We start from the raw sequence: 26,609 nt of genomic DNA, 5'->3' as shown, positions 1-26,609 counted from the left end.
CAAAATTCGGAAAATGGGAAATTCAACAAAAATTCGACGGGACTACCTGGATAAACTTATAATCTATCAAAAGAATATTCATTTGTGTATTTCTGATGATCCGGCACGTGGCTACGATGCGCAACGCACAAGAGTACATTTTGGCAAACTTGCCTTTCTAGATTGGAGATGCCATGAACGTAGTTTTGAACAAATCTTCCCCAAAATAGAACCAAATATGCTTGAAAAGTTGTAGTTTGAAATGACATTCACTTGGAAAAATTAAGTTGACTGGTTTCTGCATAATACATCGTCAAAAATAAGCCTTTTTTTACCGGAAATAACCAAAGCCCCCCCTTAATTAATTATATAAAAAAAGAAGACCATAAGAACAATGACATGGTTAACTGTAAAATGATACCGAAAATTGCGAGATTGATAACTTTCTAAAAATAAACACGCGACGGCATCTAAAAAAGTAGTTATAACATTTTTATACCACAGATGAATATGCATGAAAAGATATATTGTAGTATTTGTTTTATGACAAAGCAAGACGTTTGATTCCTTCACAAAACAGATCGTCTAACCATATTAATGTTGATTTATTTCTGTCACACTATTTAGCGGTATTAGTTTTTGCTTTTTATTTGTTTTTCAATCCTTCGCTGCGCTCTTCTCTTCCAACCAACACTTCGCTGCTTCTCTTTACGTTTTCGGCATTAAAAAAACAGTTTTTGCGCTTCAAGACTAACCATTTCATCGAATTTCATTTCATCGAGTGCATTCATCAATTCAGCAGCTGCCATTTCATTTGGAGTTACGGAGTTGGCGTTACGGACGCGCCTCACGCAAACAGTGGCCCCCGTTTGTTCACCACAACTACTGCTGCCTGGGATGTCCAGCAACGGCGCAGAAGTTGAGTTCCTTCACTACTGTCCTCATAATCGTCCTGTCCGGCACTGTCCAAAGGTCCATTAGAGCCCGGAGAGCTGCGGCACGTTCCAGCACGTATCCGATGTCCAATCACAACACCTGTCCAGTACCTGCCCTAGTAGGAGTACCGCGTTTGAGTTCCACGGCACGCCCGATAATCTACTCCGTCGGGTCCGTCCGTGCCGAGAAAGAGAACCAACGAGTGGTAAAGTCATTATCGATGGCGCCGGTCTCGCGGCAAGGCCCGAAAGAAGCCCGGGGGCGAGAAAGTTTCGTCGCATAAATTGATGGAAGCCAACCCCATTTCACCCTCATCCCCGTCACTCCATCCATGCATCCTGATGAACCTGAGCGAAGTTTTGACACGGAACCAGATATCGGCAAACAGTGGCGGACATGATCCTGACCAACCTAGTAACCAACCCAACCGACACCGGATGTTTGATTGCAGGGTCAGGAACCCCCTCCCCTCCCTTCTTCCACGCCACAGCCGGCGGACAAACTTTTCGTTAGTGCGGAAACTGTCTCCCGAAAAAGCCCGCAAACACCGCAAACACTGGGCTTTGACTTCTCGCCCCTTGCTGGTGCGCACACACACACACAGACACACATACACAGACACAGAAACACATCTTTCTTGGCCGGACGTCCGAACGGACCGGTCCGGTTAATCGGAGCTAATGAGAGTGCAAACACACTCCGTTCCGTCCGCACACCGCACGGCATGCCAAAATAGGGGAGGGGGAGGGGGTGGCGAGTGCTGTAGGCTTCTGTCGGTTTTCTGCCATTCGGTTGCAGGAGTGTGATTGCTTCTGCCCGCACCCCGCACAAGTCCAACTGAGCGATGCGCGATCGAATTTCCACTGACTGGTCGTCACATACGCATGTATTGTAACAAAGCGGAAGCAGCAGGGGTAGGGGTAGGGGTAGGGGGTGAGTCAACCCTTAAGGTAGCGCAATGCGATGACGCGGCCACCACGCATGGCACGCACACTAAAGGGGTCGACGTATGGTTGGATCAAACGACGAGTAAATCGATTTTAAAAGCCTTCCCCGATGCATTACCACCCCCCACCCCCTGTGTCCTGACAAGTCATCCTTCCCCCCCGAAGGTTGAGCCGTGGTGCTGTACGTCTTCATACAAACTGCAAAATGACGAATGATACACCACCACCACCGCCCGGAGCGGTCACATTCTCATCGAACACAACACTCACACACACACACACACTCGAGCGCGCGTAGCAAAAGTGAACCACCGGGCGCCTCCATTACCAGCACACGTGCTCCAATGGGACTGTGCGTGCGTGTTTGTTCGGAGCCAAAAATTTCCAATTAATATTCACCTCAGAGGCTCTTCTCCACCACCTCCGCCTCATTCTCCTTTCACACACACTTTCTCTCGTCTTGCTCGGGGCATAAGCATCCCTTTGCGCTGGCAGCGTCTTGTCGCCTGGGTCACAAATGAACATTCCGCACGTAGCGGAGCCATCGTTGTTTTTTTTTTCTCTCGCTCTCTACTGTTGCCGATGATGGACGAATCATCTTCATCATCATCAGCAGCAGCAGCAGCAGCCGCCGCGTCGTCGTCGTCGTCGTTGGCTCGATACGTGCCGTAATTAAGCGAAAGACGCCAACGACCCACCCTATTCCCTACTCCCTCGTTGGTGGAGGGGCCTAATGTGTTGATATACTACTCAGGACTCAGGAGTCTCTATTTAGAAACCACGCGGAAAACGCGAACCAGGGAGTAGAGGCCTCGGCGTACACGTACAGGGAGTGTCACCCCCGCCCCTCCTTGCAACCCTTAATTCGTTTCGGTGGAGAGAGTTGTTTTCCCTTTTTCGTGGTGTATCGAGCGTCTCACATTACACCACGAAAGAGGAACCACGAAGGGGGAAAGGCGCCTGAAAGGAGCTGCAAGGCAGCTCAGGGATCCCGGAGTGATGGAGGTCTTGAGGTGTGCCAAGGCCACCACCCTTCACTTCTCTGTCTCCCTGAGATGGTTGGTTGTTGCGTCCGTCCGTCCGTCCATCCGTCCGTCCATCCGTCGATCTGCTCGCACCACCTGCTCGTAAAAGAGGCTCACTCCCAACCCCGCCACCCCCTAATGGAATCTTCCAATCTTCCTCCCCTCCTCACGCTTTCCACTAGCTCCCCCTAATAACCCCCAAGGCAGCTCGCGCACGGGAATGCTGGAAAGATGAAACAGATTGTGGAACCCCCGTGTTGAACGGAACCAGCATTATTATGTAAATATGTGACTGTGTGTGTGTGTGTGTGTGTGTGTGTGTGTGTCGCATAAATAAATGAATCTCCGGTACCTGTCGACGACGACGCTGACGACGCCGGTTCCGTTAAAAGCGACACGTGCCTGACACTGGATTACGAAAGTGTGTCTCCGTGCTTGTCTGTGTGTGTCTGTGTGTGTGTGTGTGTTACCTGCCAGTGCACCCAGTTGCTGCTGCTGCTGTTGCTGTTGCTGGCCACAACGCGCGCTGTGGTTGCAGCTTGATTAAAAGGCCCAACGCTAACGCTAACACCAACGCCAACGCCGAGCGAGCTTGGGATGAGATTTTAATTGCTCTAATTTGGTGTCATGGCGCCGGATAATTGCCACACCGTCACCGTGTCCTCGCCCCTCGCGGGCACATACAACCCCCCTCCCTCTCTCTGCTCGCAGTGAAAGCATACGCCTAGGCGGTGGCGACGGCGACAGCGGCACGCACTCACCGTTAAGAAGAAGACGAGGAGGAGGCGAACGCCTTCGGGACTTAGTGATGATCATTCGCGGCATGGCACGGCACGGCGTGAGAGGGGTCGCGATATCGCGAATTAACTTGTCTCGGGCCTTGCCTTCTAATGGAAGCGGCCTCACGACCCCCTCTCCCCGGCCCCGGCCCCGGCCCCGGTAAAGGCCCTGGAGGGGCCTCCTGGTGATGGAAGATTTATGTTGATTGTTATTGCGCCTGATTTCAGTGGCAGGGGAGGGGACCAAGGGGGGGAGTGGGAATGAGAGCACGGTTACAATCTACAGGAACAGTACCCCCTGCCACTCCTTCCCCACCCCCCTTGGCTTGGACAAATTAAAGCACGCGGTTGAGAAGGTGAAAGGACCATCGTCGTCTTCGCGGCTATGACGTCGCACTACCACTACTACAGAGGTGTGCGTGTGTGTGTGCTCTTGTGGTACCTCTGAGCAACCGCGCAAGCCCCAGCTACGGTCCCGGTGCGTCTCGGTGGCTGCAGAGGAAGGCAAAGGGGGTTCAAAGAGCTCCGGGGAAGCGAGAAAGGAAGGGGGACAGTGGGTGACCACGCAAGAGCAATCGATGCGGTGGATTCCTCGAACTCGAGTCGAGTGTCTCCCAATTTTCCGTTTTTTTTGGGGGTTTTCTTTTTTTTATTATGCCTCAAGGGGTGCAACACCCTTACCTTCTTCTTTGTGTCGGAGTATTGATCCCCCCTGGGGGGGTTATCCGGGGTATTTGTCTTCTAATGAGCCGGCGAAGCGGGAATGTGTGATATGGAAACGCGTGTGTGTGTGCGTGTGTGTATGGGTGCTAGAAACCGGAGATGGAGTGGAAACCGGTCGGACTTGAAGCCTTGGCCCGAACTCCCGAACGGTGAAAAAGAAAACGGTAAAAAGAACTCGCCACTCCACTCCACGCGCGAGTGTGAGTGACGAAGAGTGCGGTAGGGGATGAGGGGAACTGAGGAAAAAAATATGGGCAGGAAGTGGAAGGAAGGCAGGAGCGCCAAGGATTCGATTGATCCGGATCCCGGATCCCCTCGCTTTGCCAGGTATACGTGCGTGTCTGTGTGTGTGAACAAGGTAATTGAATTAGGGGCGGAGGAGGAGGAGAAGGAGGAGGAGGAGGAAGAAGTGGGAGGGCACGGGCATCCAAACGACTGACTGAAGGGTGTCTCGGATGATGTTTGATTGCGCGATGCCGGCTCATTGTCAAATCAGTATCAGGCTGTATCAGTTTATGTGTGTGTGTGTGCGCGTTTGTGTGTGTGTGTGTGTGTGTGTTTAAAGAAGCTGAAATCATCCCTCGAGACCAATTTACCGAATTTACCATTGAATCCATCGATCTAGGCTCTGCTGTTTGCTTCAAAACGCACGAAAATAGAAAGAGACAGAAGAGAACGAGAGAGAAAGAGAGACAGAAAGAGAGAAAGAGAGAGAGAGAGAGAGAGAGAGATAAAGAGAAAGAGAGAGCGATAGGCGGAGAAAAAGAAAGCTGAAAGGGAAGGAATAAAAAGGAAGGGGAGGAGTGAAATTGGCAGCCAATTGGCACCAAAATTGACAATCGATCGCCTGGATTGTCTGCTGACTGCTGCTGACTGCTACTGACTGCTGGCGTGGCACCGAGCCCTGTCAAAGCTTCCCTCCCTCTCCTTGTCCTCCCCGTCTCCGCCTGCTCGCTCATCATCCCAGGCACAGCTTTCGTAGCGCCGGGGGCCTTTTATGGTTTTATGCTGCTTCTTTTTTTTTTCTCCCCCCCTTTATGGATTTATGCGAGAAAAGAGAAAACGTCAACCACGCCGCCCACCACCGAGCAGCACCGAGGGTGTGTATCACCTACCTCCCTTCCCTTCCCTTACCTGCTTCTTAAAACCGCTCTCTCTCTCTCTCTCTCTCGCTCCCACTTTGGGACCATAAATCTCCTAAGGCAGAAGCGTAACACGTAAGGGTACAGGAGATTGGGTGGGCGATAGGGCAAAACAGGGCGAAGTATAGAGAGCGTGGAAAATTGAATTTCATCCCTCCCAGCCCACCACCCAGGGCGCAGGGTGTGGGGGGGGGGAGAATTTTGCCTCGGTTTTTTTTTTTTTTTTTTTTTTGTTATTTGCTGCTTCCCTCTTTCTGCAACAGTTGCTCACCGATTGCATACCGCGCAGGCGGCCACTGGGTGCCTGGGTGCTAGGATCACCGTTGGATACCTACACTGACGCTGCTACTGTTGTTGCCTAATTTCAAGCGTCATTAATCGATTAAAACCCCCCTCCCGGGGGTGCCGACTAGTATGAAATGATGACGCCCTGGAATGTGGAATGTGCGGCTCCTCCTCCACCCCCTCCCGGGGGGGCACCATAAAAAAAGCACAGGTACAAACTTATGAATCCTTCTCCTTCTTCTTGGTAGCATTAAAAATTTCTTTCTTCTTGCTTCATCCAGCATCCGCCAGCATCTGGGTCTTGGCCTTTGGAACGGTTCGAACGAACGAACGAACGAACGTCCGCTCGCACACACAAAGAGAGCAACAGCAACAACGTCCCATTTTACGGCATGCACACCCACCACCTGCTGTAATCAAACATCGGCTCGATGAACGAACGGCCGCCAAGGGGATGTGTGTGTGCGAGCGAGCGAGTGAGTGATTGCAACCATTGCGCGGTCAGGGTCGTAGGCCAGGAGTTTTGAGTTTATTGTTTGCCACCCTCATCCCCCTTCATCCCTTTCGGGGGAGTCTACATCATTCTATCTCCGTCAGATGTTTGCTTTGAAAAAAAAAAAACCGAACGGAACCGAGGGGCGTCGTCGTCATCGGCGCTCAGTAGTAGCCAAAGGTGATGTCGTGCAGGGGTGCGGCACCACCCTGCGGCAGCGCGTAATCCTTGGCCAGCTGATCGAGAACGCTCGTGCTGCGTCCCTGAGCCGGTCGGGGCTGGTAGACGGCCGGTTGCGGGATCGGGGCCGGTCCGAATGCCGGGGCCTGCAATGGGGTGGGTGGTGCAACGGTGGTAGGGAAGGAAGGGTGCAAAAAAACGGGGGTGAAGATGGTGGCTCTAGAGTGAGTGAGGGGTCTAGGATCTTACTTGGGCGGACTTGTGGTGGTGGTGTTGCGGGGCCGACGGTGGTGCTGGTGCGAAGGAGGGCTGGGAGAACCGGATCGTGTTGGCGGATGCGGGGGCCGGGTGTGCTGAGGGGAAGGTGTGCGGTCCCTGCACGTTACGGTACTCGGTGTCGGGGCGTGCCGGGAGCTGCTTCGGCGAGTACACGACATCGACCGGGACGGCGTTCGGTACGTGGAGGGGCCGGGCTGGGACCGGACCGAGACCGGTGGCCGGTTGCGCTCCGAACTGTGACCGCTGGACGTACTGGGGGGCCGGTTGCTGCTGCTGCTGCTGGTAGCGAGGTTCCTGTGGCTGCTGCTGTTGCTGGGGTTCATCGTAGTCGTAGTATTGGGGTTGCTGGGGTTGACGTTGGGGTTGAGGGTGCACCTCCTGGAAGCGCGGCTTCGAAGCGCCGCTCGGGCGATGCTGCTTGTGCTGGTGGGGGCGCTGGAGAGGCAGATTGTCATCCCCACCGTCACCACCCTCCAGCAGCGCTCCGTTCTTGTCCGTCGTTTCGTCGACCAGCGTCGGGGGTGGAACGGTGATGCCTTCGCCCGATGGCTGGAACCCATACTTGTTCGCACCGTACTCGACCACCTTCACCTTGCCGTTCTCGTCGACGTAACCGTACTTGCCCTTCACCTCACCGGTCGCCAGCTTCGTCTCGATCTTGAACGAACCGTCCGCACCCTCGTACCCGTACGTGTACGAACCATCCTCGTTGTGTCTGCATGCCGGAGAGAGGGACAGAGAGAGAGAGAGAGAGAGAGAGAGAGAGAGAGAAAAGGAAGAGGAAAAAGGAGGGAATTGGTGTATCAATATGTGTGTGTTCGTGTGTGTGTGTGTGTGTGTGCAGTCGAGTCGAAGATCATCAGGATCATTAGATTCGATCACTCGCACTGACACCAACCCCTGGTTGCAACCCCTCCCCCCAGAATCAGAAAGGAGGTGATAGGGGTCGTAGCCGCGTAGCTGCGCGGGAATTGGCAGCTTCCGGTTCCGGGAGTAGTGCGCCATCAACGCTCACCACCACTCCGTGCTCCACCCCGCCGCCTATTGATTTTCCAATCAATAAAACGCAACCCCCTGGCCTGGGTGGAGGGTTTCTCTCGGTTTCGTTCTCGTTGGCTCACTTTCTCTAACACCCCCCTCCCTCCTGCCGGCACATCCGGTTCCCTTTTATGCTCCTCGACATCCACTCTCCACTACCACATGGAACGGGGAACGGAACCATTTATGCGGCGGCCGGAAATGGAATCAGGATAAATGACGGAGAATGATTTCGTCTCGCTCGCTCGCTCGCTCGCTCACACCCTTATTACTCCAGTCTGCTGTCGCTTTTTCTCTCTCTCTCTCTCTCTCTCTCTCTCTCTCTCTCTCTCTCTCTCTCTCTCTCTCTTTAAGGGACACAGTGGAGGGTGAAAGGAGGGACGGGGGGTGAAATAAATCAACCAGCCGAAACGAAATACAGCCGAAAGCAAATAGCACACGGTGCCGGACTACACCAAACCGGCAAACCAACGACCAACGAAGCCAACACCCTCCCAACCACCCCACCCCCCTACCCGGGGTTCTCCGCGCCCTGGATCGGCCACCAAAAACGAAAATGTGATTGTCAGAGCAAAAAAAGAAAAAAAAGAAGAGGTGAGAGCGAGAGAGTGAAGTGAAGTAAAGTGAAGAAAAAGGCCGAGACTGAGACCGAGGACCACCAGGAGGAAGATGTAAGTCCGCCGCCGCCATCAACAGCAGCAGCAGCAGCAAAACAAGATGGTACGGCGCTGGCCATTTCATGGCTGGAATGAGCTCTTAAGCTGCGGGCAGCAGCATTCGCCACCAAAGCCGACCGACCGACCACCCACACTCAACTCTGCTCGCCCGTTTTGTTCGTGCTTCCGGCCCAGCGAACTCGCAAAGATGGCTCCCAGCAGCAGCAGCACCATCAGCAGTAGTAGTAGTTATACCCAATAAGAATTTGGCAGCTTTTCTCGTGCCCTGCTGCTGCTGCTGCTGCTTCTGGAGCAACTGGAACAACGGAAATCGAATGGGGACCCCGCTGATGATGCTGCTCACTGCGGTCCTGGCTGGCTCGCTGGCTCGCTGGCTGCGCTCGTTGTTCACTTCGGCTCCGCCTGTTTGCTTTGGTTATTGTCAGTGTTTTTTTTTTTTCGTTTTTTTTTTGTTTTCGCTTTGTTGTTGTTGTGCTTTTCTTTCGCTTCTTCGCTGCTGCTGCCGCTTCTTTGTAGGCCCTTGGGTTTTTCTGCGTATTACTGCCAGCCACCAGCACGTACGATCATGTACGGTTGGTTGGTTGGCCTGAGCTCTGCCTCTGTTGAGCCTGATGCTGATGCTGATGATGTGCTACACAGAAAGCTCGCACGAAACGGGCCAAACGGGCCGATTGTTTGCCTTTCCCAACAGAACAGTGGGGGTTGAAACCCAAACCTAACCTCAAAACACTCCAGGCGAAGCCGGGCCGGGACCACATACGCCACACTCTCGCTCGCTCTCTCTCCCTCTCTGCCTGTGTAGAGAGAGAGAGTTTTCTTTGCGTTTTTACTCTTTTCCTGTTTTATTTGTCTCCCACACACACACACACGCACACACATGCCCTTTGTACATTTCGAGATAGATCGATCCTGATGCTGCTGCTGCTGCTGCTGCTTCTGTTGTTGAAGATGTCTTTAGCGTCTTTCGTTACGCCTCGTTCGCCTACTACTACTACTGCTACTGCTGCCTTCTATGGCACCCTGGAAGCCTATAACTACACAACTATTACGCACCACCACTACGACTACGACTACTACTAACTACTGTTGCTGCTGCTGCTGCCCTTGTGTATAGAATATAAATGGACACCGAGACTTGCAAAGGGTGAAAAAAAACAAAAACAAGGGGTGCGAAAAGCGAAAAGTGTGCCGCAAAAAGGGGTGAGGGTTAGTTTGATTTGAAGAACTTTTTCGGTGCCGCCGCTAGCAACCGCTTGCCATCGAGCCGCTGGGATGGGGGAGGAGCAGCAGCCGCAACCGTGGCACCAGCACCAACACCAGCATCGGTCAGCCGGTTGAGTGTGGCCGGTCCGCTCGGGATAAACTTGGAGTGCGTGTTGGCACCCGGGCGCAACTTGCAGTTATTGCGTACCGCGGTGAAGCACCGCTTCCGGTAGTACCCGCTCCGGTCGCTACGGTGTGTGCGTGTGTGTGTGCATGTGCGCGTGTGTGTGTGTTTACAAAGGATAACGGGATGGGATTTTGAGAAAAAGGGGGGAATGGGAATGGGAAATAAGAACATTCGGTTCGATCGGATCCGGATCCGTCCCAATGCAAACCGCAAGCCGGAATCGAAACAGAGAGACAGATAGAGAGAGAGAAAGAGAAATGGAATAAGGAGAAAAAAAAAGAGAAAAAAAAGAAAGAAAGAGAGAAAGAGAGAGAAAAGGCAATAAAACACACCGTTCTCCACACACACACATACACACACAGAAACACACCACCACCACCACCACCAGCAAATAAAAGCGCCACAATGGTTAGAAGCATCCCCCACCCCCACAACGAACGGGATCCTGGTGTGTGTGTGTGTGTTAGTGCACCCAAGCAGCAGCCAGGCAGGTAGAAGTCGGCATTAGCCATATGCCATAGAAGACAGCCCAAAATGGCGCCCAAACTCCCCTGTCGACCCCTTTCCACCCTTGAAATCCCTTAAGAAGAGATGAAGAGAGGTCCCTAGGGCACGCACCAGGACACGCGGGACTGGACACCACCCCCCCCCCCCTACACCCCATAGGTAATAGCACCCGGAAGTGCACCCGGAATGGAATGGAGCATTCCCCTTTCCTTACCTGTTGATCTGTTTGAGAATCGGAACCGGCGTTGGTTTCGGCTCCTCGGCCTTCGTGCCGATCCGCAGTGGTGCCTGCCGGTACTCCTGGTAGTCCTGGGCAGCGACCATCGACCCCGCGGCCAGGCAGGCGGCGACGGTGAGCTAGAGGAAACGAGGGGGGGACAAGAAAAAGACGAGAAAAAGACGAGAAAAAAAAAAGAAAGAGAGAGAGAGAGAGAGAGAGAGAGAAAGAGAACGATAAACACAAGCGAAGGTCAGCGAAGGTGGCGCACGGACCGGGTCCGGGCTCCACTAATACATTAATGTATGAGCTACGTGCAGTTACATTTGATTTGTTGTGCAAATTGAGAATGGAAGCGACACTACCCTCCCCCTCCCTCTCTTTCTCCCTCCCTCCCTCGGCAGCCTTTTCCTTTTTCCTGCTCCGAACCGGAAGTGTACACCTCTCTTCGATCGATTCAATCAATATTCATGAACTGTGTGTGAGTGTGTGTCGGTGTGTGTGCTGATGGGTATTTCAAGAAAATCCCCTCTCTGGTGACCACCCGGTCCCAGCTGATACGAGCCCAGCCCGGATGTCCACACTTCTGCGTTCGTTTCTCCCACACACTACAGCACGGTATTGGGGTGCGGGGATGGAGGAATCGATTTAAGGGAAATTAATTACACTCGAACAGTGCGCCGCATCTATATAGCGCCTCAGCAGCAGCAGCAGCACACAGCACACAGCACACAGCACACAGGATACAAAGCTATTTGAGGTTTCGGACGTAATTGCTTTTCCTGACCACCCTTGGGTCCTGTATATGTGTGTGTGTGTGTGTGTGTGTGCGGCCAGTGTGCCCCAGAAGAGCCTTCTTCGAGACATTGACGAGACCACGCGATGCCACGAAGGGGTTGGGGGGGGGAGGTAGGTCCCCTGATAACCACCCTCTCCCCCCTTCCCTCGCCTCTTGTTGTCGTCTAGCCGCCTTGGCGTGCCGTTTCCAGGCATCTTGTCCGCAGCACATTGCGGACCACATTTCCCGGCGACGGTTGGTTGGTTGCTTGGTTGGTTCGCAATCGCTTTTCCTCAATCGCATCCCCCCAACACCACCCCCACCTGGCTGAATTCCGTCATAAACCGTCATCACCCTAGCACCCCTTCGTTCACCACCAATCACTCTCTCTCTCTCTCTCTCTCGCTTCTTCTTCATCTCTCTCTCTCTCTCTCTCTCGCTCTACCTCTCTAGTCTCTAGTGCATCCACCAGCTTTGAGGGTCGTAAAACCGTTTTAGTTCGATCTATCCGCCGCTCTTTTACGACCTCCTGTGTGTGTGTGTGTGTGTGTGTGTGTGTGCTGGGGAGGGGTGGGGTGCTGAACGTATGGTTTGGTTCCGGGCACGGGCCGCGGTGCCGAGATTGCGATTCGCGCCGGTCGCCAACGACACAATCACGGCGCGCGCGTCGCGTGGACACAGGACACGCGTTAGTGTGTGTGTGTGTGTGTGTGTGTGTCTGTCCGCCGCGCCTGTCCCCGGGCATTCATTTTATGGCCCCCACCCACCCCCCGGCACACCGGAATGCAACTGAATGCCAGGGCAGGGCAGGCCAGGCGGATGAACGCGTTGTCATCGCGTGATGCGCTTCGTCAAGTGGAACAGTCAAGACGTCGTCGTCCTCCTTCTACTTATTTGTGGCGCATTTCTGTGTGTGTGTGTGTGGTACGCCGCACAGTTTAACTGGTGTAGGGGTGGGGAGGTGGGGAGAGGGGTGGCACCGAGGGGAGGGGGGCAGCTTATGCGAAACGACTTTGTGGCACACACTGTTGCCCCTTTGCCCAGCCAGCGTTGCACTAAACAGCGTGCGCGCGCGCGTGTGTGTGTGTATGTGTGTGTGCTTGATATGATGGCAGTTGTGGCGTTCTACCACTCCACCCCCTCCCCTCACGATTCAACACAAAACCAAGAGGCGAGCGAATCCCCGGGAGCGAGCACCAAGAGAGACCGAGAGAGAGAGAGAGAGAAAGAGAGCTTTATAACTTAATTTCAACTACATTTACAGACGTTCCACCCAACCAACACTCTCCTCCTTCCGTACTCCTCCACCACCCCCACCCTCATCCCCACGTTACTTCGAACTTCTTCTTCCGCCTGCGAGGACGACGAGAACGAGGGATAAAAGTTTAGTCCTGGACCTCTGGCATGGATGGCAAGAGTCGAGACCAAGCGCAGTGGGCAGTGTAAGGAAGGTCCAGGAAGGGAGGGTGGAGGGGGAGGAGGTGGCTGTGTGAGCCTAAGACCACACAGACAAACTTTCTCAATAAACCGCACCAGCACCAGGCGGAGGAGTCGCAACCCTGGAGCTTACCCTGGCTTATGTTACTTGCTGTTGGCATCCTGGGGGTTGGGGGTTGGCAGGGAGGTTTGTTTGATGACGACGACGAGCCCGGACGAAGGCCCGGACGCGTCCGTAAAATCAATATTGCACCTTTACGACCTCCCGGGGTATATTTCTCTCGGTGGGAGGGGGAGGGGGGAGGGGGAGAGAGGGTGCCGGGGGTGGCGGTGAATCCAGCAAACCTGGCCACCAGCTGCAACCCGCAAGGGAGCCATTCGCGTGAAACGCGCGCGCGGTCCTTACCTCCTCCCTTTCTCGCTCTCCCCTCCCCCCCGGCGGCCAGATTCCCGAATTCACCCGAAGCACCCGCAGCAAATCCAACCCCCCTCCCCCCCCCCTTCCCGCGTGCCTGCGGTTGTTTTGGGCACGCTTTGGGCGAGAAAAGTGTCCATCGCGAGCACTGCAGGCAAGGGTTGCGCCAACAACAACTCACCACCCTTTTAGGGGTGTCTTTGGCCAGCGAATGAATTTCAAAATTAAAGCGACACTCCACGGCAGGCGAAACTGCTTCGAACACACACACACACACATCTAGACCAGATCCAGCGGTTCGGTGACGGTGTCAGTGTCGCTAGAAGAAACGGTACCACCCCGGCGGAGTGGGGGAGGTCCGGGCGGTGTGTGTGTGTGTGTAAAGCTTGGTGCGCATTCGATTGGATTGCCAAATCGCTCCATTGCCATTGCCCGTAGTAGTAGCAGCACCAGCGGCAGCAGCGGCAGTAGTTGTAGTTGACTGGAGCACGACCGGAGCACGACACTCCCGGCCGCCGCCCCCCCCCCCCCCCCCCATCCCCTTCCATATATGTCGCTGACTGCATCATTATTTATTGAAAATCGACCAACCGACCCGGAGTGCCCGCGCGGAGGCACTGCTACAGGCTGTCAGTCAGGGGGTGGGGGGTAGAACCGGTGAAAGGGAGCCAGCCATGGAGCTGAACAATCAAACCAAGCCCGCTGCTGCTGCTGCTGGTGCTGCTGCTGACCAGAGCAAATCGATCGAACCGGAATTGCGCGGACCACCTCGCTAGGACCACGGAATGCACTCCAGCACACTGACACACACACACACATGGGTGAGTTGCTGTGCAAGTACACGTGTACCATGTGAGGAGGAGGAGAGAGAGAGAGAAACAGCTTCGATCGATATCTCATCTGTTTTTGCCACCCCCTCCCCTTGAACTAGACTCTAGGAGTGATACTGCTGCTGCTGCTGCCGCCTATTGCTGCAAGCGAACATACCACTAACCTAGAAACAACAACAACAACTACCGGGGATCCCGGATTATTTGGATCCCTTTTTTTGTGTGTTGTTGTTTTCGGTTTTTTCCCCTTTTTTTTTGCCGACGCATTACGTCACGCCATCCAGTCGGTTCTTCGGTCAGCGAGAACAGTTTGGTTCACCTGTTGGGAGGGAGGAAGGGAGGGAAGGCTGAAAGTGACACTTGGAGCCAGGATCAGTAACCGGGCAGCACCATTTCCATCGGTTCCGTCGAGTGGTTTCGACGAATCTAAGCACATGCGGAGAGCGGTCAGTGCAAAGGAAGGGTGGGGGATCGCTCGAAATCGAAGCCGGATGCGAAACACGATAATCACATCAAGGGGTGTCTCCCATCCCCATCCCCATCCCTCCCTCCCCCCGGAAGTGGCGGTCTGGTGTAGCCCCCCATTATCCGGTTCCGGCCTTAAACGGCTGCGTTTTCCCGTTTTCCCTCGGTCCCACCCACTCACCCACCTACCTGTGAGTCTCGTGGAGTGCTCACAGGATATCAGTGCCACAGTAGTGGTGGGGGAGTGAACCGGAAATTGGAAATTTCATCTACTCCCTCGTTCGACTCGAGCAGCACCAGCAGCAGCAGCAGCAGAGGCTGGTGTGCTACAGCCTGTGACTGTATGTACCTGTGTGTGTGTGTTCCTAGCGCTCCTAGCTCCTCCCCCTTCCCCTCCCCCACCCTCGCCAAACCTGTTGTTAGGCGCCGGGTAAATAAATAAAATGGCCATAGTTGATACCACGCCTGACGTTCAGGCCATTGGCCAAAAGAATCTCTCGAATCTGTCGTTCACGGCCTGCAATGGCGTAGCGCAGGTAGCGCTCAGGTAGCGCACAGGTAGAGCGCAACGCCACTACCACCAAAGTGTCTACGTGGCACACCATTACTACTGTCATTGTTACTGTTGCTGCTGCTGCTGCTGTTGCTGCTCCCGTTAGCGTGGTGTGCCTCTCGTGCCGTTTGCTTGCTGATTCTTTGCACCGATTCTACCCCCCCCCCCTCACCTCACTCAGCACCCCCTCTCAACTCCCCAACCTTCCTCTCTACTAGTTCGAAAAAGTAAAAGTCTTCCGCGGGGCTCGCTTGCTTGCTCGCTGTAGAATGTGTTGCGGTTCGCGCTGCTTCGGTTTATAGGGTTGATAGAATGTGTTCGTGAGTTCGATGTGTGCTGCTGCTGCTGGTGCGCCTGTCAGCGATCACTGCCTGTTGTGCCCTTGTTCTGTGCACTGCTCACTTTGCATACAAAACTTCTAAACCAGGCGACGGCACCGCAAAGAGAGAGCTCTTGCTCTCGAGTTCATGCTCAGAACCCAACGCGTTAACTACACACTTGTTGCCGAGCGTAAAGCCCCGTCATTGACACCTACCAATTTGAATCCAATCATGGCTTTCGTTATCTGTTATCACGCGGCGGCTCTCTGCTACTGCTGCTACTGCTATCAGGACACTCGTTCTCGTTCTTCCGAAAACTTCTAGCACAGAGAGACAGAGCACGCGAACTACACACACGCGCACCCACAATAAGACACACACACACACACACGCGCGAGTATTTCGTTTCGTGATCACCGTGATGTGCTGCGAGTGATCAAAGTGATAGAAGAGAAAGAGAGAAGGTTATCAAAAATAATTTGGAATCAGGAACAAAAAAAACAACCCCAAAAAGAGAAGGATGTTGCACGCACGCACAAAAGGGTACACACGCACACACGCACACACACACACCTTTTTTTCGGGGGGGAACACCCTCTATCGTACTACTAGGCTAAGCGTTGACTGAACGCAATTAATACCCGGCGAATGCTTTTATACAGCTCGCGCGATCGTACGAACGGGAGAAGTGGTGGAGGAGAGATTGGGGGGATTGGTGCACACCTAGCGGGGTGGGAGGGTGTCTGTAGGCCGGTAGGCGGTAAGCGACGAACCCTTTCCACGTGGTGCTCGCTCGGTGGTTTCGGTTTCGGGCGCCATTTTTTTTCCTCTTCTTCTGCTGCCTTCTTCTTCGTTTTCTTTCGAGTGCTACCGCTGCTGGTACCATTACCACCTACTACCTACCCCGTTTCCCTGTTTCAGCCCCCCCCCCCCCCATCCCCCTCTTTCCAATCGTGGTGGCGGCGGCAAACCGGTCAACGGCGGCGGCGGCGACGAGCGAAAGGGCACGAACCGCGACCACCGACCAGGTGGCTGACTCCGTGGCTGGCGTGGCTGGCGTGGAAACGCGATCGCGCTCTCGATCTCGGGCGCAGGGACAAAAGACACCTCGGCGAGAGAGAGAGAGAGAGAAAAAGAAAAAAAAAGGAGAGAGCGAGATAGGAGTTTATGGTTGCGAACTGAAGGTGTGTGTGTCTGTGTGTGTGTCTGTGTGCTCTAGGCTGGGGGTTGTTGCTGTAGATTTCTTGCATCAGCAGCCGCATGGCGTGGTAACTCGAGCACACCGAGCAGCAACAGCACCACCACCACCACCACTAGTAGTCATCGCTGTCGGCGTGAAGAGTGACACCCCCACCACCACCACCACAACCCACCGTTCTAGCAGACGAAGTGGCTGGCTGGCTGAACCCCGGATGCCCAATCAAGCAAAGGTCAACCCGGAACAACGCTCCGCAACGATCACCAAAAAGAAAAGGAAAACAAAAAATCCGCGAATTCGAGCCAGCCAGCCAGCCGAACGAACCGACCGATGACCGCGATACAGCCTATCGAGCACCAAGGAAAGGTCACACAACATTCGGGACCGACCAATACAGCAATGCAGCCAACATAAAAAAAGAAGAAAACAAAACCAAAAAGCTCTCAAAACGGCGCACCCACAACATACTCCCTGTTTGCTGCTGTTGTAGTAGGTTGTAGGTAAGCTTGTGAGGGTTGTTTGGAATTGGGGGAGGGGGGGAGGTCCAAACCGGACACCCGGATCCTCACCTAACCTATGCGAATGCCCATTTTCGGTGCATTCCGGTGGATCATTGGATTGTTTGGTGTAAAAGGTGAGAGCTCGGTTTGCTCGTGCGGGGGAAGTACCAGGTTTTAGGGGGCAGGGCCGGAAGGAAGAAGTAAAAAGAAGAAGATGATGAAGAAGAAGAAGAAGAAGAAAACAAAAAAACATATAGTAAACTATATAGCGCCTAGCAGCGAACCCCTTATTGTTATCTAAAGTATTAATATAATTTTGCATATATTTTTTTTCATATTTGTTCCAATTGGTGTTTCATCCATTTCTCCAAATTATATCATGGCATGTCAATCTTATTGGATAAATTGGATTGCAAAACACTTTATCTGTACACTACTTGCCACGTAGCCGCATTGAGTTTTCTTTGCCAGAAATGATAATAATTTGATAATTTGATAATGAATTGCAATAAATGATGATACTTTTATTTTTTAATTATGTAAAACAGATTTGTTTTCAGTAAAATCTTTAAAAAATACATCACTTTTCCAACTTCTGCAAGCTCCCAAATATCGAAAAACTGGAAATTCAATTACTGGGCTACCTGGAAAAACTTGTAATCGAACCACAAAAAAAAGCACCGCATCGCAAACAGTACATTTTTGCAAAACAAAACTCCTTAATAAAGTTGATAACAAAGAAAAAAAGAGTTGACAAAACAATGAAGCATTTTTGGGGGCCCGATTTAACCTTAGCCCACCGATTCTACCAAGAGTTATTGCCCCCTTAACTCGTGTGCGAAAGTGCGAGTGCAGCGAGCAGTGCCTGTTTATAGTAGCGACAGCAGCAACAGCAGCAGCGTTGACAGAATCTCGATAAATCGATCGCTCCAGCAAACCAACACGCACGCACAGCCACACACACACACATGGTGACGCGGTACAAGGAAGCTAAGTAGACCTACTAGCTGCAACCCCAGACACTAACACGTAGCAGCAGCAGCAGCAGCAGGACAAGCGACGTCAACGTCACGGCACGCGCTCTATCTTTCCTTCCCCCCCGGGTTACCTTGAAACCCCTCTTACCCTTCCCCTCCACCCTTCCCGATAGCCCTCCTCTGGTTGAACCCGGAAAAATTTGGCCCAGCATGGAGCATGGAGCCTGCCAGCGACCGGGAGGCCATCAAGCCACACCACACAATCGATATAATTATAGCGCATTATGGCGCATTAGAGCGACCGTTAGCGGCGTTGCGTTAGTGTAAAGCTTTCAGGGGAAGGGTGGTACCGTGGCTATCGATATAGCGGCTTTACATCCACCACCACCAACGCCACATCCATTATCTTACGCGCTACGTGATCCGGCTCCTGGTCTGGCCTGGTCTGGCCTGGTCCCGGGGACCACCATCCGGGCAACGCGGCGGACGGGCGGGCGGCAAAGTAATCTCGATCAACCCCCACCCACGCGGGAGGGGGGCAGGGACCGCGGAAGTGCTAGTATGTCCACCACCAATACCACCACCAGTGTGAAGAAAGGAGTCATGGAAAGGGGGGGAGCACCCCGATAACAGTCCAGCAACCCCTCGCGCAACCATTTAGTGGTGGTCACCCCCATATAACTACCCCCCCCCCCCCCCCGGGGTTTTTAAGGGGGTGAGCACCCTTTGCAACGCCTCAAGGACTCAAAAGGCGTTTGCGATGAGCCTTCTTAATGAAGTTCGCGTGGCTGGCAGACCTCGAGGGCTGCGTGCCCCAACAAATTCCTCTCCCCCCTCCCACACCACCACCCTTTCACTACCACCAGAGCCCCTTCCGTGTACTCTTCGACGTTGCTCGCATTTTTCACAATTTTGAAACAAGCAAAGGACATGCAAGATCTCGGCTCCGGTGCGCCGCTGCCGCTGCTGCTGGGCAACGAAAGGACGATAATGATGCTGGCAGGCGGCCGTGCTGATAATGAAGAGAGCGAGAGAGGGCGAAGCGAACTCGAGACGATGACGAGCATAATGTGACGCATAATAAAGCATAAAAGGTGGCAAAAGTGCTGTGGCGCTGAAACAGACAACAAGGGGCAAGGGATGGGGCGGGGGTGCTCGTAGTGCTCCCCCCCTCCCCGTTCCAAGGCCGCAGTCGCCAGCCAACGCGGCGCAAAACAATAGAAACTCGTTAATAGTGTCCTCGTCCCATCTATCAATCTAGTAAGCGCCAAAGAGAGAGAGAGCGAGAGAGAGAGAGAGAGAGAGAGAGAGAGAGAGAGCGAGGGAGAGAGCGAGGCCGCCGAAGACCTTACCGGGCGCACGACGACGACGACGACGACGATGGTTCCGTTCCGTGGCACGTAAGCTGTTGAAAATAATAATGAGCACCGAATTCCCGGGCAAGAGCTGGTGCGAACTGCGAACTCCGGTGGAATGCTGCCCTCATTTCCATGCCTCCCCATCCCCTCCAGCAAAAGAAGAAGAAGAGGAAGAGATGATTGCGCGAGGCTAAAGCCAAAGGCGACCTCTCGGCAGAGCTCTAGGCCCCTAGTTTCTAGCGGCCATTCTTCGGTGAGAGACCCCTCTTAAAATGTTGTCTCTCTTTCACCCACCACCACCATCACCACTACGGCATTCCAGGACCCCGTTGGCGATGGCATTGGCACAGAAGGACGACGAGCGATCCTGGCGCTTTATTACATTTTTCGTCTTCTCGCCGGCGACGAGCGTCCTGGCATACCACAGCGTTCCGAGCGCGCGCGCGCCCGAGAAAGACAGAGAGAGAGAGAGAGAGAGACCCAGTGATGAGGTGAAGTGTGCTTGAACCTTGCCCAAAGATGCCTTCAGCAAAAACCCTCCGTTATATCCTCCGAGTTCCGCTTCTCTTGGCACTTGGCTCCAGGATCTTGCTGGGGCTAGCCGGGGACTTCACAATCCTTGACGTGCCCCGGTAGTGTGTGGTAGTGTGGCGCCAACGGGGGGGGGGGGGGGGAGACGAAACACACACACACATACACACGCGCGCAACGGACACAGCCACAGGCGCGCACACACGACACAAGCATCCATCAGCCCGATAAGTAATTGAATTAACACTAACACACACACGCGCGCACACACAGACACATGTGCACACGGTGCATGGTGCGATGGTGCTTTGAGGGAAAGGGAAGGGGGAAGGAAGGAGCAGCAGTAATATTTTGGAAACTCTCCCCCTTCAGAGGGCAGAAGACAAGGCGGGCGCGTGAAGGGGTTGGGGTTGGAGGGGGAAGGGAGGGAGAAGGGGTCCTGCAGTGCCAGACAAACAGCCGATAATTGCATTTTCGATGCTCGGCAGATACTCCAGAGCCGCCAGGCCTCCAGGCCTCCAGACCAACACCATCCCCCACCCCCTCCCTTCAATGCTAGGGGTATGATTGAATCAAGATCTCCGCTTGAGGGCTATTGGTGTGAGAGTCGACAGCGAATTGATTGCAGCGAAGTAGAGATAGATAGAGAGAGAGAGAGAGAGAGAGAGAGAGAGAGAGAGAGAGAGACTTGAATGATGCTGGAATTAAGCATTCATATTTTCGATTTAGTCCCGTTCCCGATGATGAGATGCCATGGAGTGTGTGTGTGTGTGTTTGTCGAGAAAGTGGAGTACAAAAATGGCGATCGGTTGTGCTGTGTAGAGTTGACAAGCTTCGAGGACAATTATCCTAATCGGAAATCGCGACGCAGAATTCCTGAATACCAGATTGGGGCATCACCCCATAACACCTCACCATTTGATGATACAACGCGCATTGCCCAGATCAGGTGTGTCTGTGTGTGTGTGTGTGTGTGTGTGTGAGTATACGGAGAGTTGCGTTACTGCTTCCGACACCTGGATGCATGTAACCCAAGTGGTGCCATCGTGGCTCATGTTTAAGGATGGCGTGAGGACCAGCCGCACTCTTCAATCTTCGATGTCCTCGCACGGCTGGCTGGCTGGCTGGCTGGCTGACGATTGCAACAGATATTGGCCGGGGATTCGGGTTTCCATCACGGACGTTAGCTAGCTCGGATGTCAACGTTAGGTCAGGCGACCGACGACGACGACGACGACGACGACGACGACCACAACAGCCTCGGTGCGCTCGCGTTACACTGTGGCGTGCACAGTGCCAGCAGCAGTAGTAGGTTCATATACCTCCTGCCCTCCTACCCTCCTGGCAGTCTCGGCCTCTGCGCCCTCTCGGGCAGGCTGGTCACGCGTGACGTAATACTCCGAAAAACCTGTTCCCAGCACTGCACCGCAACGCAATTACAGCGCCAAAGGAGGGGGGAAAGGGGGCGGCGGCGGCGGTTGTCGTGCTCAACTAGAGCAGCTCGCGCGCTGGCTGAAGGTGGCCAGAATCCGTGGGGCACTACGCAATTGGGGTGAGACCTGCTCGCGATCTGCTCGCGAACGCGTCAACTGTCAGCGCCAGCGCCAGCGCCACGCTGCTGCAGCGTTGTCTGGCTAATTAGTGAAAACGCCCGATTTCTGATTTCCGAGCGGCCCCCAAAAAACCACCCCCTCTTCGATTGTGCGAAGGGGTTAAACGCATTCCGCACCACCATCACCACCACCACCAGCAGCGGCTGCTAATTGGTGTGGGAGTTGGAATTGGCGCTCCATTCATTCAGTTGCGCGTGGCGTTCGCGTCTTTGCGTGACGCACCTTTGGCGATGCAGGTGGTTTTTGCCCGTCCGTTTAGAAGCAAAAGGGGTTCGCGTAACCTGCAACCTACAAGCATATTGTGTTCGTGTGTTAAAAGGGGGGTGGGGGGGCTTCGGTATTTTATTTTATTTTTTCGCATTTTTTTTTTACATTTTTTCATGAATGCTTATCCTTTCAAGAGTATTGTGTGAAATATTGGGACCAATCGAGGCAAAACTGACAAAGATATTGATTTTTGAAAATCCGCCTTTCATACAAGGCTCAATGCATCTCGCAACTTTAAGGGGGGCTTCGGTATTTTATTTTAATGCTCGCATACACTTTTTACATTTTTTTATGAATGCTTATCATTTCAAGAGTATTGTGTGAAATTTTGGGATCAATCGAAGCAAAACTGACAAAGATATGAATTTTTAAACATCCGCCTTTCATGCAAGGTACAAAGCAACTCGCAACTTTAAATCGCGTTTTCCCAAAAACCAACGTTTTCAAAGACGTTGCCCATCGTAGCATAAAAACTACTGGACCGATCGATTTGAAATTTTTAACATATCATCTGCACACTATTTGCCAGGTAGTCCCCTCGAGATTTTGTTAAAATTGTTGATACTTTTTTTTAGATAATTTTTTTAATTATGTAAAGTGTCGTTTTTTGAGGCAATATCGAAAAAGTAACACTTTTTCAACTTCAAAATTCTGCCAAAATTCGGAAAATGGGAAATTCAACAAAAACTCGACGGAACTACCTAGATAAGCTTATAATCTAACAAAAGAATATTCATTTGACTATATCTGATGACCCAGCTCGTGGCTACGATGGGCACCGCGCAAAAAGTACATTTTTGCAAACATGCCTTTCTAGATTGGCATTGCCATGAACGTAGTTTTGAACAAATCTTTCCCAAAATAGAACGAAATATTCTTGAAAAGTTGTAGTTTAACATGAGATTATTTTAAAAAAGCTAAAGTTGACTGGTTTCTTTACTAAAAATCGTCAAAAATATGCCCCTTTTTTTTGACCCGATATAACCAAAGCCCTCTTCTGAAGTTCTGAAGTGCTAAGGCCAAGCAACTAAGACACCTTGTCCTTGTCACTCTGGTAAATTCCTTCGCCACCAGAGAAGAAGCTTTATTACCGAGTACGTAAACACACACACACACACATACTGTGCATAAGGTTGCTAGGTTAGTGGTCGATTCGGGTTTCAATTAGCACGCGCGCAGCAGCAGCATTCAGCATGATCCCGAAAGTGATCTACTCTCAATCCTCACTCACTCACGCCACTTCTTCTTCCTCCTCCACCACCTTCTTCTCGTCATCTTCTTCTGCTTCTGCTTCTTCTTCTGCTTCTCCTTCTTCGACTACTTCGATTTTACTGCCACATACCAGCATGCTGCGGCGCGCCAGCGTAAGTCGCACGCTCCAGTCCAGTCCAGCGAGCGAGCCGTGGTCCGTTCGGTCGTTCGGTCGTTCGCTCATGCTATAGCATGCGGAACTGGTTTCGGCGGCTGGCTGCTTACTTTCGCTTTCCTGCTTTCAAGGCCTTCCACGACTCGCCACGACAGCCGCCAAGCGCTGCGGAGAGTGACGGGACGCGACGACAGCTACGCCGGTCCATGCCACTGTGTGTGTCTGTGTGTGTCTCTGTGTGTGTGTGTGTGGTGCTCCAGTTTCCAATCCCTGTAAGCTCGCGCGACACGCCGTCACCCTTTGGCGGAACAACCACCCCTGAGGAAAGGGTAGAGGGAGGGGGGAGGGGGGTGGTTTCTTGAAGGTGATTTCGAGAGGCAACGCCCTCCCCTTACACGCCCGGGAGAAAGGTCCCCCCCTCCCAGCCCCAGGGGGATTACCTTGACTCAGTTCCCCGTTTTTTGGAGCCGACGAGCCGCCGCCTGGAAGTGAATGCTGCTGCAGCAGCAACAGCAGCACCGCAACCGTAACCGTAACCGTATGTATGTGACCTTGAAAACCGGCTCCGGGCCCAGTGCTCGCCTCGCCTCGCCTCGCCTCGACGGAGGGGCAGACAAAAAAGTAAACAACAAACCAATCAAAACCGTCAATTCGTTAAACTAGACACCGGAGCAGATACCGAAGACGGCATTGGTCCATGAATTTTTCGCAGAGAGAGATAGGCTCGGTACGTACGTGTGCTTCTACTGCTGTTGCTTTTGTTGCGGCTGAGCGGCTTATTGAAAATTACATTTCAAACTCCATTACACCTCCATTGCGGGCACGTATTCCTGGAAAGAGCCGCTGTACCGGAGCGGTATTCATAATTCATAACTACAGCAGCAGCCACGACGGGAAGCGAGCAGACCGAGGACGGCGCACACAGCGTACGAGAAGACGTCACCCTCGAGGACGTCCCGGAGTCAAAATTGGATCAATCAGTGACAGTCGCATGGTTCCAAGAAGACGTCCGTCCGCTGTTGTTGTTGTTGTGATTGGTTTGACTACTACTACTACTAGGTTGTGGTTTAAAGCAGCCCATTTCCCTGGAACCAAACCACCGGAACGGAACACACACACACACACACACACACACGCGTGCAGCGAGATTTTCGTCGTCGTCGTCGTTGTCGTCGGAGCGGAGGAACTTTTAATGAAACCTATTAATGATAATTTGGTTCTCGCAGAAAGTCGCGGGCTCTTGATAGTGGGACTCCCTCTAAGGGAGGGGGGGAAAGGATGCTGTAGGGAGGGAGGGAGAGTCGCGCCGTACTCCCCTCCCCCCCCCCTCCCCCGGGGCCCCGAGACATCGGAAGTAATCATTTTATTGGGCGACCGTGTCGTAAATATATAAGCCAATTGCCGATGGTGGAGGAGATCGGCTCGCTGGGGATACGCTTGGTACGAGCGCGCGTGTCGCCGTCGCCGCCACTGCCGTCGCCGCCGATGATCCCATAAACGAACGCATAAAAACTGACGCACGCCGAACCCTCGTCGTCGTCGTCTCGAGCCAAATTAAACATTCACCCAAAAATAAAGAAATCGCAGATACGGGATCCTGAGGGTCCCGAGAAGGGTGGCGGGGCTGGGCGAGGGGGGGGGGACAGTGGCGGTTGGTCGCGCGGCCACGCGTCGCGCGCGCACAAAGTAACAGATACCGCGTTTTTTTTTGTATTTTTACGACCCGGCCATAACGAGCGCGCTCGAGCAGAAATCGAAAGAAATGTCAATGCCGAAGGGATAACACGACGGGGAGGGGAGGGGTAAGGGGTGGTTACGGTAGAACCATAAAAGAGGAACAGCGAGAAAACGAAACAAAGAACCTATAATAATAAAAGAAAAAACAAAAGCAAAACATCACCAAACAACCAAAGAGACATCGCACCGTCCGGTTACCGGTTTGTTGTGGTCCTTGACGCGGTGCAGGGCGCGAAAATGTCACTCAAGCGTCGAGACGCGCGGTGCATCCATCCGTTCCCGGCCCATTTTCACCGCATATCGGAGTAGAGTAGCGATTGTAGCACCTTTTAGAGTCAGAGTTGTTTAGAGTCAGCAATCCAAAAACCCCCGAGTCAGTTACCGCAACTGCGGCTTCCTTGCACTGGACAAAAAGGCTAACCAAACCGCGGTTGGCACGCGAAATCCAATACAACCCCAGTTCAGTCTTCTGGCTGTGTCATAACTTTACTGCTGCAAATGCAGCAGGCCTAAGCCTTCATCAAGGCTTCATCGAAAAGAGCTGACCACAATGGTTTTGCGAGAGGTTTCACACCGCAGCAGCCGCAATAAGTTCGCCCAAGGTGAACAGTCCAGTAGCTAGCTAGCTAGTAACCGTAGTAGAACGTTAGAAGAAATGACATCTCTGAGCCATCATAAATATTTACGGAGCGCCAACTGCATCAACAGCCCCCTCCCGACAATTGTGTTATCTGCTTTGGTTGTGAAACCTTTTTTAATGTGCTAGAGAGTGCGAGAGAAAAAAGGATCGTCTGTGTGTGTATGTGTATGTATGAGAGAGAGAAAGAGAAAGAACGATAGCTGAGTCAGGGATTATTTTAAGAATTCCTTTTAGCTAACTAGCGGCCCAGCAGCACCAACCAGCAGCCAGCCAGCAGGCATGGCACGCCAACGGCAGGATCGATCGAACGTCTCTCTAATCAATAATAGTATATCCTGTTGTTGTACTTGTGTCAGTGTGCTTGTTTCAAACCCGAGTGGGGTAACCGAGAAGTGGGCTGTGGACAGAGCACAGCTTCAAAGAGCAACCATCCGAGAGTGCATCCTCGAGAGTACATCCGCTAGTCGTGTAGCGCCTGTTTGCCGCTATGTATGTATGTGTGTGCGTGCGCGCGTGTGTGTTTCAGTGCAGTATGGTATGGAGCGTTGAGCCGTTAAGCCCAATGTGTGGCTCTATGTGTGTGTGTGTGACTGTGGTACGTAGTATCCTGACTGTGCACTGTGCAAATTGCTTCGTAGACCGAATGCCAACTTCACATACAGTCACACACACACACACACACACACACTGGCTCTTTCACTCTCTCTCTCGTTCACATGCGCTTATACGTCTCGAAGCCCAATTTGTACCTCGGTTAGCTATCATCAGTATGCAGTGTCCGGAGCCGGAGAAGTACTTTGTACTCGACTTTGCCCCCCCTTTCACCACTCTCTCTCTCTCTCTCTCTCCGCTTCACCCCCTGTTAACCTCTCCCCTCCCACCATGGAGCCTGATGCACATTTGTCTTTGTCGAGCGACGCGTTGTAGCAGCAGCAGCAGCAACAGCAGCAACAGCGAATGCCCAGAGTCCACAACCGGAAAGACAATCCCAGGAGGGGGATCAGCAGCAGCAGCCCTGGAATTCGCC

At 53.0% G+C, this 26,609-nt stretch overlaps 1 protein-coding gene across 1 annotated transcript in view; it reads right to left on the bottom strand.

The window, feature by feature from the left end:
* Positions 1–6,323: 6,323 nt before the first annotated feature.
* Positions 6,324–26,609, bottom strand: part of LOC125955879 (uncharacterized) — a 72,961-nt gene continuing 52,675 nt past the window's right edge. The window contains exons 2-5 of the mRNA XM_049687177.1: positions 15,611–15,652; positions 10,595–10,737; positions 6,739–7,483; positions 6,324–6,635 (exon numbers count right to left, since the gene is read on the bottom strand). Of these exons, the coding sequence (XP_049543134.1) occupies positions 6,474–6,635; positions 6,739–7,483; positions 10,595–10,737; positions 15,611–15,628 (1,068 nt within the window). The 5' untranslated portion in view covers positions 15,629–15,652 and the 3' untranslated portion in view covers positions 6,324–6,473. The remainder of the gene's footprint in view (positions 6,636–6,738; positions 7,484–10,594; positions 10,738–15,610; positions 15,653–26,609) is intronic.

Source organism: Anopheles darlingi, chromosome X (assembly GCF_943734745.1).
Source record: "Anopheles darlingi chromosome X, idAnoDarlMG_H_01, whole genome shotgun sequence".
In the NCBI taxonomy this organism is placed as follows: Eukaryota; Metazoa; Arthropoda; class Insecta; order Diptera; family Culicidae; genus Anopheles; species Anopheles darlingi.
Note: the sequence above shows the minus strand (reverse complement) of the source record. Positions and strands in the feature narration are given on the sequence as shown.